Source organism: Anoplophora glabripennis, unplaced genomic scaffold (genome assembly GCF_000390285.2).
Source record: "Anoplophora glabripennis isolate ALB-LARVAE unplaced genomic scaffold, Agla_2.0 scaffold6, whole genome shotgun sequence".
Classification (NCBI taxonomy): domain Eukaryota; kingdom Metazoa; phylum Arthropoda; class Insecta; order Coleoptera; family Cerambycidae; genus Anoplophora; species Anoplophora glabripennis.
In genome coordinates, this window is record NW_019416749.1 from 2,240,418 (window position 1) to 2,252,483 (window position 12,066).

The 12,066-nt window shown below is 30.8% G+C and overlaps 1 protein-coding gene across 1 annotated transcript; it reads right to left on the bottom strand.

The window, feature by feature from the left end:
- Positions 1-635: 635 nt before the first annotated feature.
- Positions 636-11,374, bottom strand: LOC108911540 (acetylcholine receptor subunit alpha-type acr-16-like). The gene is made up of 8 exons (XM_018716513.1): positions 11,245-11,374; positions 6,249-6,442; positions 5,868-5,977; positions 4,738-4,960; positions 4,283-4,451; positions 4,067-4,219; positions 3,767-3,936; positions 636-1,039 (listed from the first exon to the last, which is right to left on the bottom strand). Exons 1-8 carry the CDS (start codon positions 11,324-11,326, stop codon positions 809-811), a joined length of 1,332 nt encoding a protein of 443 aa, XP_018572029.1. The 5' UTR covers positions 11,327-11,374; the 3' UTR covers positions 636-808.
- Between the last annotated feature and the right edge of the window lie 692 nt (positions 11,375-12,066).

A 12,066-nucleotide genomic window follows, 5' to 3' on the forward strand; every position in this document is an offset into this window, starting at 1 on the left:
CTTAATATTTTTAGAAATACCTTCGTTGTCAAATCAAGTATATATATAATATTTTTTCTACAATTTGAAAAAGTAAAAATGTTAAAAGCAAATTACAAATTCTTCAAAGATTGTTAAAGATATTATTCGTCTGTTTTCTAAGAAAAACTTATTAAAACTGTAGATAATTCAGAACCGTCATTATTTGAAATGATGTGATTCTGGACTAGCCTGTTCCTTGTAATATATTGTAAGTATACGGCGATCAAAGTAAGTCTTATACCTCTCTTTTTCGTTTATTTGGAATATTTGATCGCTTGTCTTGTCGTAGGTTTTAAGTTTTTGATTGTTTTTGTAATCTAATATTGTCGTGTTAATAAAGTTTTGTTAAAATCATGAATTCTATCCATTCAATCAAAGTAATCTGCAGGAGAAACCTTTGCGAAACGATTTTGTGGTACTTTCGGTATAACAGACATATGGAACGTGAATCTCATGAAAAAAAATGATTCTTACAGCTACAGTCCTGGATATTTTTATTTTATGACCAAAAAAAGTTTGTTTCTGTTGAGAGTTTCTTATATTTTGAATATTTGCAGTGCGCTTGACCTAACCATGATTGTCCTCAAACGAAAGTTAAAAAAAAACGTCATTAATTTAATTATTCAGTTTATTGTATTAACCCGAACTAGCTTATACCTACTAGTGCTTCTAAAGTTTAAAAGTAAGAAATAAAATTGGTAAATAACCAGTAGCTACAAGAAAAATACGTACTTACAGACTTATACAATTTACAAAAACAACTGCTTAACGAATACCTTAACCGGTCTCAGAGAGAATAAACCACGGCAAGGATAAGGAACAGTAAACAATAAAAAACGAATGAAATCCTGTCTATGGCCGCCGCCAGGAGGATCCAATCTTTCTGCAGTGACGGTTTGTTGGAATTTAAGGGCGAGCGAATGATGTGATGTTCGTCTCCGCTGTTGATGTCGTCGAAATCTGTCACTTGGTGATCTCGCATTTCCTCCGCTGTCACGCGGTGGGAGCTCATGGTGGACTGAAAAAAAAGTTGTCGTAGAAAAATAGGCAATAAAAATAGTATAAAAGTGGAAATTTAAAATACCTAAATGTACAGTAACAGACGGATTAAGGAAAGTAGCATGAGTGAAGACTAACCTAAGTTATCACTTATCAGTAATACCTAAATAAATGGTTTTATATTTTTCGCATAGTTTGTTACAACTGGCAATCACAACTGACTGCAATAAATCAAGTAGTAAGTGACAATCAACTTGTAAGCGCAGTGGCGGAACGGCGGAACTTCAAAATTTGAGCAACAAGTTTCATTGACTGTCAAAAATTTAAAAAAACTGTCAAAAAAATTCGTTTGTATTAATGCTTAGATGTTTTGTTTTCATTTCAATACACTCTTTGTAATAATGGATAATTAGGTATTTTGACAAAAATGAAAAATAAGCCAGATCTTATAAAATAAAACATTAAACAATCAATAAAAAATGATAGCAATTTGGTAAGTAAAACTAACTTAAGTATAGGATGTACAAGGAAAATGCCTTTTACGAATGTCGTTATAGTTTCAAGAGAATATGCTTTGCGATACCCTCGTAGAATAAGCTACTCCAGAGAAGTATTTCAGCGTTTAGCCAGACGCCACCACATTCTGAAAGAAAATATCGCCGTGCAAGAACGGAAGATAATATTATTAATGTGTTAGCATGCGCCCATCTAAATCCCCAAATAAGTGTTATTGAATTAGTTAGAGACTATGGTAATGACAAAAAAAAAGTTCAAACAAAACTTATAAAGGATTTAACAGTGTATCTAAAAATCGTATTTATATAAGCGAAATTTCGGAAAAAACGACAATTTTCTGTAACACTATAACAGTTGCGCCCCCTAGGGGTGAAGTTACAAACTTGAAAATATTTTAAATCAATTTCTTTTGGCATTATTTGTTAATAGATTTTTTACCCCAACATCGTAGCACGTCTAGTTTTCTATACAGTGTAGGAAAGTACCGATCGTCTATCAGAAGTTACGTGAGAGCGATAAAGTAAGCCATAGAAATCCATGTGATAAACAAGGATGGCTATAATGAAGGCGTCTAATAGTCAACGCCCATTTCGCCCTTCCACAAATAAGATCCACTTCTTACCATCGGTACTTTCCTACACTGTATGTATACAGCCGTTGGGTACCGTTAATGGATCACCCTGTATAATAGAATTATTAAGTTTATGTACAATGTATGTAACTACAGATTTTCAATTAAATAATGAATTTTATCAACAAGACTTCGGAATGGCAATGAGGTCTTAATTAACACCAATTTTAAGTTATATTTTTATGGATTTTTTTGAAGAAATCTGTTAACAATTTAAATAAAAAGCCCTCTTCTGTTTGGTGGAGATATGTAAACGATATTTTTGCAACTTGGCCTTTTACGATTGAGGAATTAAATATATATCTAGATAATATTAATAACAAGGAACCAACAATTAAATTTAGGTATTTTGGAAATAGAGAGCCATAATTCATTACAGATATTTTGATTAAAAAGAATGGCAATTATTTAGAAACAAATGTTTATAGAAAACCAACTCACACTAAGAGATATATAAATTTTAATTCAAATCATGCATCATACTGATACAAAGTTGTAGTTAAATGTTTATATGATAGAGCCAAATTGATTTCCTCAAAAGAAGACATTTTTAATGAGTTAAAATTGACAAAGAATGTAGATACTAATAAATAACATCAATACCCTGAGAATTTTGTTGAAACAGTCTTTAGGAATATCGAAAATAAGACAAATTCTGTTAGACAACGAAGATAAATTACATCCACAGTAAAAATTCTATATATACCTGTACCATTGGAAAAATGAAGGAAAATAGGTTACTAATTCAACATTAGAACAGCTTTTCAGACAACTGATACTTTACAGAGTCAAAGATGCGCCCAAATACCAATTACAATTTTACATTTCGTTTATTTAACAATTTTACTGCAAACAGAATTGACAGAGAAAAAAAACATACTTTCTAAAAACAATCTATCAATCGAACACAATCTAAACAATGTAATTAATCTAAACGATCTGAAAATCTAAAAAATAACTAATTATTATTGACCTGTCTGAAAAGATATGTTTTTCAATGGAGTTGGAAATAACTTTTAAACATGCATTTACAAATTTAAATGTCTTTTTGTTGAAAACGGTTGGCTTTAGAGATATTTGCAAGCTATACTTTTTTCAAGCAGAAAAGTTAGGTAAAAAGATAAAGGTTTTGGCAGTTTAAATGCGTCCTAATGGTAGCTTGTGGCGCCCTCTAGAAGAAATTGTCGATAAATTCGATTTTCTTATCCCAAAAAGCCCCCGAATACGGAATTTCACGAAATTAGCTCGAATTTGTCGAAAGATATTAAAAAAAATGTTAAATATTTTTTCAAGTTTGACAGCTCTGTTATTATCAATTTTTGGACTGAGGCAAGTTTGGTTAAATCGAGTTATTTTGAGCCGTACCTACTATATCTGGTGAAGCGTTGTACAGAGATACCCTGTATTTTAAAAAGAACACTATATCAAATTCTGAATAAAAACATTAATTACGAAGAATAATTTTTTAAACGTTTAAATTCAAGTCTCCCATGACTTTCACAAAAAATGCTTTTCTAAGAAAATTTATAATTAAATTAATTCAAATTTAAGTACCTACTATCTACATTAGAAATATTACCAATATTAAAATGGATTTACCTGTTGAATGTAGGTATTAAGGCCCAATATTTTACCAATCGTGCCTGTCAGTGGCTGCTTGATGATCCACGGTATAGAGTTCGAGTGTCTGGTCCTCGACAAAGAAATAACTATCACTGAGCCGATCATAGAAAATGAGACGATATACAAGCAGCTACTGTAAAATAACACTGAAAAGAAAACATTATTGAAATAATAATAAATATATTGGCCTTAATTTTGCCAATTATAAAATCACTCAAAGTTTTCAATTTCCTTCTGAACTTGACTACACAACAAACGAAAGAAGGTACAGCTTACCTATCAGAGGCGTGTGGGTGCCCATTGCTGGTAATTTCTGGGTGAAATATAACATGTACAAACATATTATGACAGCTGTGCACGCGTTGAGCAAAATTTTTTCTCCAGCTTGGGGTGGTAACCAAAAGTTCAACAGTGTCATTACTATGACAACTGAAAAAAAAAAATATATTGCAATAAAATCATTTATGTCTTCAATAAAGAATAAGGTCTTACCAAATGCTGGAGTCACGATAACAGCCTTATAAGAAGGAGATATCCTCGATAAGGTTAGGTTGACAGTAATATCTGGATAGGGCTCTTTGCAACAAGCATAATATATAACGGATTGTTTCTGGGAGGTTTTGACGATTGCCCACTCATTGTTGTCAATTATAAGATCCACCTAGGAAATAATATAGGTATTTGATAAATGTCCCAAGACTGTGAGGGCAACATCTACATTGACGGAAATCGACCATCAACAAAGCTTTGTTAAAAAAATTTCCCTGGGGTAAAAAATTGTACCAGCTGCAGCAATAAGAAAAAAAGAAATTCGCAATAAATAAAAAGTTAACAAAAAACTTATAACCACTAGTTATGATACCAACGTAACCTTTCTGGACTCTATTTAATGCAGTATATTGATAGGGTTAAGCAGTTTGGAGAGAGATACAAATGTTTTTACTTACTTCTGCTGCTGTTGCGTTGTTGTACGACTTCATGTCGATTTGGTCGCCGTTGTAAGTCCAGGATCCGAATTTCATGTAGCATTCCTGTGTATCGAAGGGCCAATATTTTAGATTCAAACTGCACAGTACCGTGAACTGGGCAGGAGGTACCCACAGCACTTCTCCATTGGAATAAACGAGGCAGTGAGTATTAGCGTATTGGTTAATCGAGGTACTTGTAGCACTGAAAATTTAATTTGACAATACTGCAAAGGCTTGGACATATTGATGCTACTGACCATTGTTATAATTATTAAAGTGATTTAATTTTTCAACTTAGTGGACTTTTGTTTCATATTCTGCAATTGAAAGATCTTCCTTCATTTATAAGTTGTACCTTTGGTTCAAATTCATTCATAAATTCTTGAGGCAATAAAGTGTACAGTTTTTTTAAACTTTAACGCAACAAATATTTATAATACAGACTAAGATAAACGTTTATAGATATATTTACATACATTTATAGTACATTTACTTTTTAATAAAGAATCCGTTCCTGTAATTTCAAAATTTAATGTGAAATCACCCTATATAATAAATATGGTGCAAAATGGATATTCAAAAATTGTCTATTCGCCAATATAACTTCAATGATCAATAAAATACATTGATAAATATTTTGTTATAATTCATAATACAGTTTCGATCCACATTACGATTATTATCAATATAGCACCAAATATGATAAATACTCAAGTGGCAGTAGCATTTTAATGTGTCCTTGGTCAAAATTGTTTATCTTCATGCAAGTCAAATTTAGCAGTGTATCTAACCATAGGTATTATAAATTGGTGGCACCAATTGACAAGTCGGAACGTTTATTTCATTTATATAGCCTTTTAGCGACAATTTGTTTGCCATAACGTTTTGAATTACTATAGAGCAGTCAGCTATTCTTCCTACAAATACTCCAGTACAAATTATTATTGTAAATAACTTGCTAGGCAGCAAATTTTGTCAAATGATTAAACATCTTTTGAACGTTTTCTTGGATAATGATAAACATTAAGTCATTTTTATTATTGCAATGCAATTTGATTTGGACAATACTACTAATTGTTTAGAGATGATAGTTAAATTATGTCTTTTACCTATTATACAGATATATATCAGGCTGCCAAACTTCATGTTCAGCTAGGTGCAAAACTTCTAATCCTCCGTAGTCTGTGGAGTTCCATTGCAATTTTTCATCTGTCCATACCTAAAAAAAAATTACAATCATACCGTAGTCGCATCTTCTCTGAACAATTATTTTTTTTTGTTTCACGTTACGATCTCTGTTATTACAGTAAAAATTTGAGAACTTGGACACAAGAGTAATAAAAATGAAAAACAATTTAGTGAACGAGAAAGTTTTTAAAATTGTGGTTCAATTTTAGTGGTGTGTTAATTTTGATGAGAACTGTTTTCTGTCTAACAATAGAGAATACTTACAGACAATGGTGGTGATCATCTAGATCTCGGATACTCACCAAACGCAGCCAACAATGGACGGTTAAGGTGGATTTGAACTCATTCACCTCAATATGTATGATGTTCATTCCAAACCGGACAGTGGTCTTGTTGTAGTGCTGTGCTGGTCTTGCGAACTTATCATAATTCAGCAGAAGGTCTTGTCTAAGCTTATCGGTGTGTGTGGAATTCCAAATGGGCTTCGGTCCTATTTCTACAATAAGTTGGTAATATTGCAATGAAACAAATATTTTTCGTTCAGAGGGCAAGACGATGTCAATCATTAGATGGCATCCTCTTTAAAATTTAAATTTTTTTTATAGAATTCACGTGAATATACTACCAATTTTATCGTATGCACGATTCAATTGGACGTCGAAAATTGAAAAAGAACGAAAAAGCACGAAAAATTATATCTAGTTTTTATTAAAATCTAAGACACATATAAAGATTTCTAGCCAATACAAAAAATATGTTATTATTAAAAAATATCCTTTGGAGATAAAAAAATCATCAGACCATTTCCGCATTTAAAAGAATCTGACAAAATTCTAAATATGTTCAACATGACCAAGAACATAATATTTCTCTATAATCAGACGGATGAGAGATAGAATCTGAAAGGTGAAGATAGTGATTTTTTCCGACCTCTGTTTTCAATTAGCTTTTACGTTAAAAAAGTTATATAGAAATTATTTTTTATTCTTTTCAATATTTACTTTTTTTTTTGTTTTAAATAAAAGAAAGTTACAATTATCTTACTTATTAATTTGAGATTTGCGGGCATGCCAATCTCGAATGATTGATAAATTGTGTTAAATTATATCATTGTCAGATTTTTATTGAAATTTATTCCACTAAAATATACCCGGAAAAATATTTCAATAAGAGTTTTTTTCAGGTATTGTTATTTTGAGTTTTTTCAGTTTTTCCATTGGTTTTCCTAGTTTTTCCTTTTTTTTCCAAATTGCTAAATCGTTAGTGTGGTATATTTTTGTTAATATACTAAAGTTATTCGGTATTTTTTCGGTATCAGTTCAAAAAAATAAGATCGATTCTACACCTTAATTTAAAACTAATACAACTGAAACACTAAATTCTCTTTATTTATTCAAAGTATTTATTATTAAACAACAACAATAAATTTACTTTCATACCACTATAACATTTAAAAAATTAAACACTCTTTCCAAATGTTGATTTGCTGCCAATTTTATATAAAGTTTGACATATGTTTAAAACAATAATTCTGCTTAATATTGTTCTTATTAGTTGGGTTCCATATTTACAAAATACCACTTTTTTACAAAAATATAAATCTGCGTGTTATTATTTAACAATTAATTAATATTAATTAATATAAAGTTGCAAGAATATCAAATACACTACTGGAGGAACACAAGGAACACAAAATTTTCGTGAATTATTTTAGTGGTTTTCGAAAGGCATATATAGATAGATAGCATTTTATAGACATAAAAAAGCATTTTGAAACTTTAAGTCTCTAGTTTCAAGACCTTTAGACAATTTTTTTGAGCTACGGTTATCGAGCAATCAAAAGAAATACCTCCATCGGAAAAAAAATTTTCCAAAAATTTTTCTTTTGACTGTCTATGGACTCAGGACTCAGGATTTTTTCAAAATCTATTAATACAGTTAAGTCAGTTAGTCTATTTATTCAGCTTCAATTTGATTTCTGAAAAGTCCCCGTGTGACCAATAGTTGTCGAGATATCGCCGATAGTTGAATGAAAAATAACACTTTTGTCTTTAATCATGACTATATCTGCAATAAATTATTGCACAGTAAATCCAAGGGAAGTTTTGAAAACTTGAAGATACTCTTTACAAGGACTTGTCATGGTTTTCGAAGAAAAAGTTTTTTTTCCTCCTTACATCAACTTGAAAATATATATTTTACAGTTTTTTAGAAAATCTACCGCTAATTTACAAATATTTATGAAAAGACTAATGTTGACAGAAATTTTTACAGCTCAACAATAACCCTGTAAATTGACAAATTGATGCATCAAACCATTTTTCAAGTTTCGGAAATAATTAAAGGGACTCGTTTATTGCTTGTAAACATTTTTTCTCATAATATTTCTTTTGATAGCTCGATAACCGTAACTCGAACAAAATTTTGTCTAAACATATTGAAACTGGATAGTTTAAGCTTCAAGATACTTGTTCTTTTATCTTGATACGACCCTTTTTCATTGAGATACAGCCTTTCGAAAATCACTAAAAAAAAATCATGAAAATGTTTTGTTCCTTTAATTTTTTTCAGTAGTGTAGATCCTGCAAGTACATATCATCAATTTATCTGTTGGAATTTTTTATTCGATTTATCAATGTAAGGATATTAAATGTGGGTGGACTAATTCCAGTATATTACTGTAAAATCTGTTGACATTTGATAAGCGAATATTGTTGCAATTCCTTACTGAACGATAAAATAAAAATCAAGGTCGAGGGTCAAGGATCATATAAGTTTCATGAAACCACCCACACAAAGTATGGAAATATACCAATCAATTTATCAATTACCCATTAGTTGCCTTATATTAGTGAAACTTCTTATAGGTACCTATTTACCAACTGACTTTACAACAATCCGTTAAGCTAATAATAAATAAATCTAGTACCCAAAAAAGAAGCAGGCCTATTAGGTCAATACGTAGTGTCTCAGAAATAAGTAAAAAATGCAACAACTTATCTAATAATAATAATCTAATTCAAAGACCTCTTGGTTTTTAAGATAATATACAGCGTGATTCAGAACTTATCCAAAAAAAATTGGGAATAGATGCGGCATGAGAAATGGAGTCAATATCGTAGAAAAAATTTTTGTAAAATCCTTATAGTTTCCGAGAAAAAAATTATTGAAGTTATAGTACATTCAACGACTACATAGCTGGACAATTGTAGTCTCTAGTGTCATTCGCAATGCGCGTGGAGAGCCACGTGGCCTCAGCGACTCCGAATACTGAAATCGGATTTTGCAATCGTCGTTGCAATAGTATTTACCTGTTATCTGTTCCATAGTTTTTTTAGTAGTTAGTGTCAAAAATTGGTAGTTAGTGTCAAAAATGGTTTGCGTGTATAGCAACTCGGAGTTCATGGATATCGTTTTAATTTATGGTGAAGCATTTGTGATATGGTGAAGCAAGACAACATTTGTGTTAGTTCGTAGAAACTGAGTAAGACGGACCCAAATGTGTTTAGACGTTAGTGGACAAAATTTTGAACAATTGTTGTAACATCGGGTAATGATTTTATTATTTAAAAACACAAATTAATTGTATTAATTAATAAAGGCAAAAGCAGTTGAATTTGCCGATATAAAATAGGTGCGATAAAATTCTATTTACATATTTCTTTCCTTGCGAAAGTTTTTGTCCGTTTTTATCACACCCCCATGCCCGTCGCATTGTGCGAGGTCAGGTTTTACAGTGGACCAGTTTCCAGTGCGGTACAGAAGTGTATTTTTAAATCATTTTCGAACTGCCCTTTTTGATTTTTTCTTTACAAAATTGTATTTGTAAGGGTCCCCTATACATCCATAATTTTTTTTTTTTTGGATAAGTTCTGAATCACCCTGTAGAAATTTACAATTTTTCTTACCTGCTATTGCAGCATAAACGTAATTGCAGAAAAAATTTTTATGTAAGCAGCTTATTAACGTTTTTTAATGAGTAAAAATACCGGACAAAAATGTGAGTTTCCGCAAAAATGTGTTTAAACGAAATTTATTGATTTTGATGAAATACATACGTGGTTAAAATTTTACTGCTCTTATTTCTGGGACACCCTGTAAAATAAGTAGAAAATAAATGTAAAGTAATTCCTACTGACGTATCAAAGCAATTATAAGATATTGAGACATATCCTATTGTTGTATTCAAAATACTTAAATCCATTTATTTTAATAAATTATTTAAATATTGGTTAAAATTTTAGAATATAAAAACTAATAAAAAAGAAAAATTTGCATCAGTCCATATTAAATACAAAATAAACGAAACGTGAAGGAAAACTTTTTTAGCAGGAGGCAAAATATTCAATAAATAGATTTTAAAAAAATGAAAATTATGCCACAAAAAATAAGACAATATACAGGATGTTTCATAATGATGTGCAAATATTTTAAGGTGTTTAAAAAATAATTTTAGGGGAGTACTTCCAATACATTTTTTTCGATTTGAGCCCCCCCTGAGAAAATATTCAAATCTCAAAATGGCCGAAAAAATTAGCTTTAATTTTTTTTTATTAAATTTTTAGTTCATATTTGCATAGCTTTTCCTATTGATAAAAAAAGAATTTTTGCAAAAATCATGTCCAAAATGACGATCGTTTATGGTAACTGTTATACTAATATGAGTAATATGTATACCTAATCGGCAAGGAAAAATAATTTATTTTTTTGCTCGTAAACCATTAAGTATGCGAAAAAATGGGAAGAGTAAAAAAGTTTCTAAATGGAATGTAGTATTAAAAGCTATTTTTTGTTGGAATTGGCTAACGTAGAAAAAAATTGTGACAGAAATAAAATCAACGGGTGCTAATTTCTTTCATTCAAAGACATAAACCAGAAGAAAAAGACTACCAAAAAATACCATTCAACTAGTTGTTAACGTGTACCAAAATTCAAATTTCTAAGTTTAACCGTTTTCGTGAAAAAAAAATAAAAGCAAATTTTTTCGGCCATTTTGAGATTTGAATATTTTCTCAGGGAGGCTCAAATCAAAAAAATATATAGGAAGTATCCCCCTAAAATTACTTTATAAACACCTCTTTAAAATATTTGCACATCATTATGAAACATCTGTATAAAAAAATAAAATTAGATGAAGTTGTTGTTCTTAACGACCTCTAAAAACTAAAGAAATCTAATCTAATTGAAACGACGCTCTATGGCCGTTACTGGTTCCTTCGGCTGCTCGATATTTCCACTAAGCTGTTACAAACAAAATGCCATTCGCTCGAAAGAAAATAAAGATCGACAAAATCTTACTTGTGGTAGTAAACCCAGCACTGGCTATAGGAGCACAAACACCGAACAAAAACACCACAAAGGGCAGCCTGACATGGGCCATATTCCTTACTGACCTCTATATGCAAATGTGGTGTTGATGTGTCGAGCATAAAATCAGAACAGAAGTACGGTGCTTTATAAGATAAGTGCTTCCTGTGTGGACACTGTTATCGCCTCAGCCACTTGGACGGAGGTCAATTTGACCGTATCTTTTCTGACTGGGGCCCAATGAAACAATATGTCTTTTTAACCATTCTGTATTTTTTCTCGATGAATAACATATTTGTAAAAAACGAGATTTTAAAACTCCTCGCACCTTGTTAAAACGGAGGGTCGCCAAAGTGTACCTAATTAACTGTAAAGAATTTTATTTATAACCACGGTGGAAAAATTCAACGTTTATAATTTTTGTGTCTAACTACGGGGGCGTAAAGGAATATTTATATCATTTGTCTATTGAGTCTCCTGATTCCACATTTTATGCCTGTTCTCCGCAAAGATTTGTGGACAGGTGTTCTCAAAGTGTAATTAATATTAGCTGTGAACAAATTTTTTACTAACCGTGGTGGAAATATTCCTTGTTCATATTTTTTTGCGGTTTTATGCTCTCCACGGGGAGAAATATTTTAAATATAAGTAGCAGTACACACAATAGACAGTCAAGTCATTGTTAATACAAATCAGTTAAGAAAATCGTAATTTTGATAAAATATGCTAAAAATAATATAAACATTATTAGGCATTTAGGGAAATGTAGATACTTATTTAAGATTATTTTTCTTTTTGTGCACTTTTGGAGAA

Excerpts from the sequence above, each read along its gene's own strand:
- LOC108911540 (XM_018716513.1), bottom strand. The coding sequence starts at position 11,326 with ATGGCCCATGTCAGGCTGCCCTTTGTGGTGTTTTTGTTCGGTGTTTGT. Across the intron at positions 6,443-11,244 it reads TGCTGGGTTTACTACCACAA|AAATAGGACCGAAGCCCATT; the intron begins GTAAGATTTTGT and ends AACTTATTGTAG. Across the intron at positions 1,040-3,766 it reads TTAATACCTACATTCAACAG|TCCACCATGAGCTCCCACCG; the intron begins GTAAATCCATTT and ends CTTTTTTTTCAG.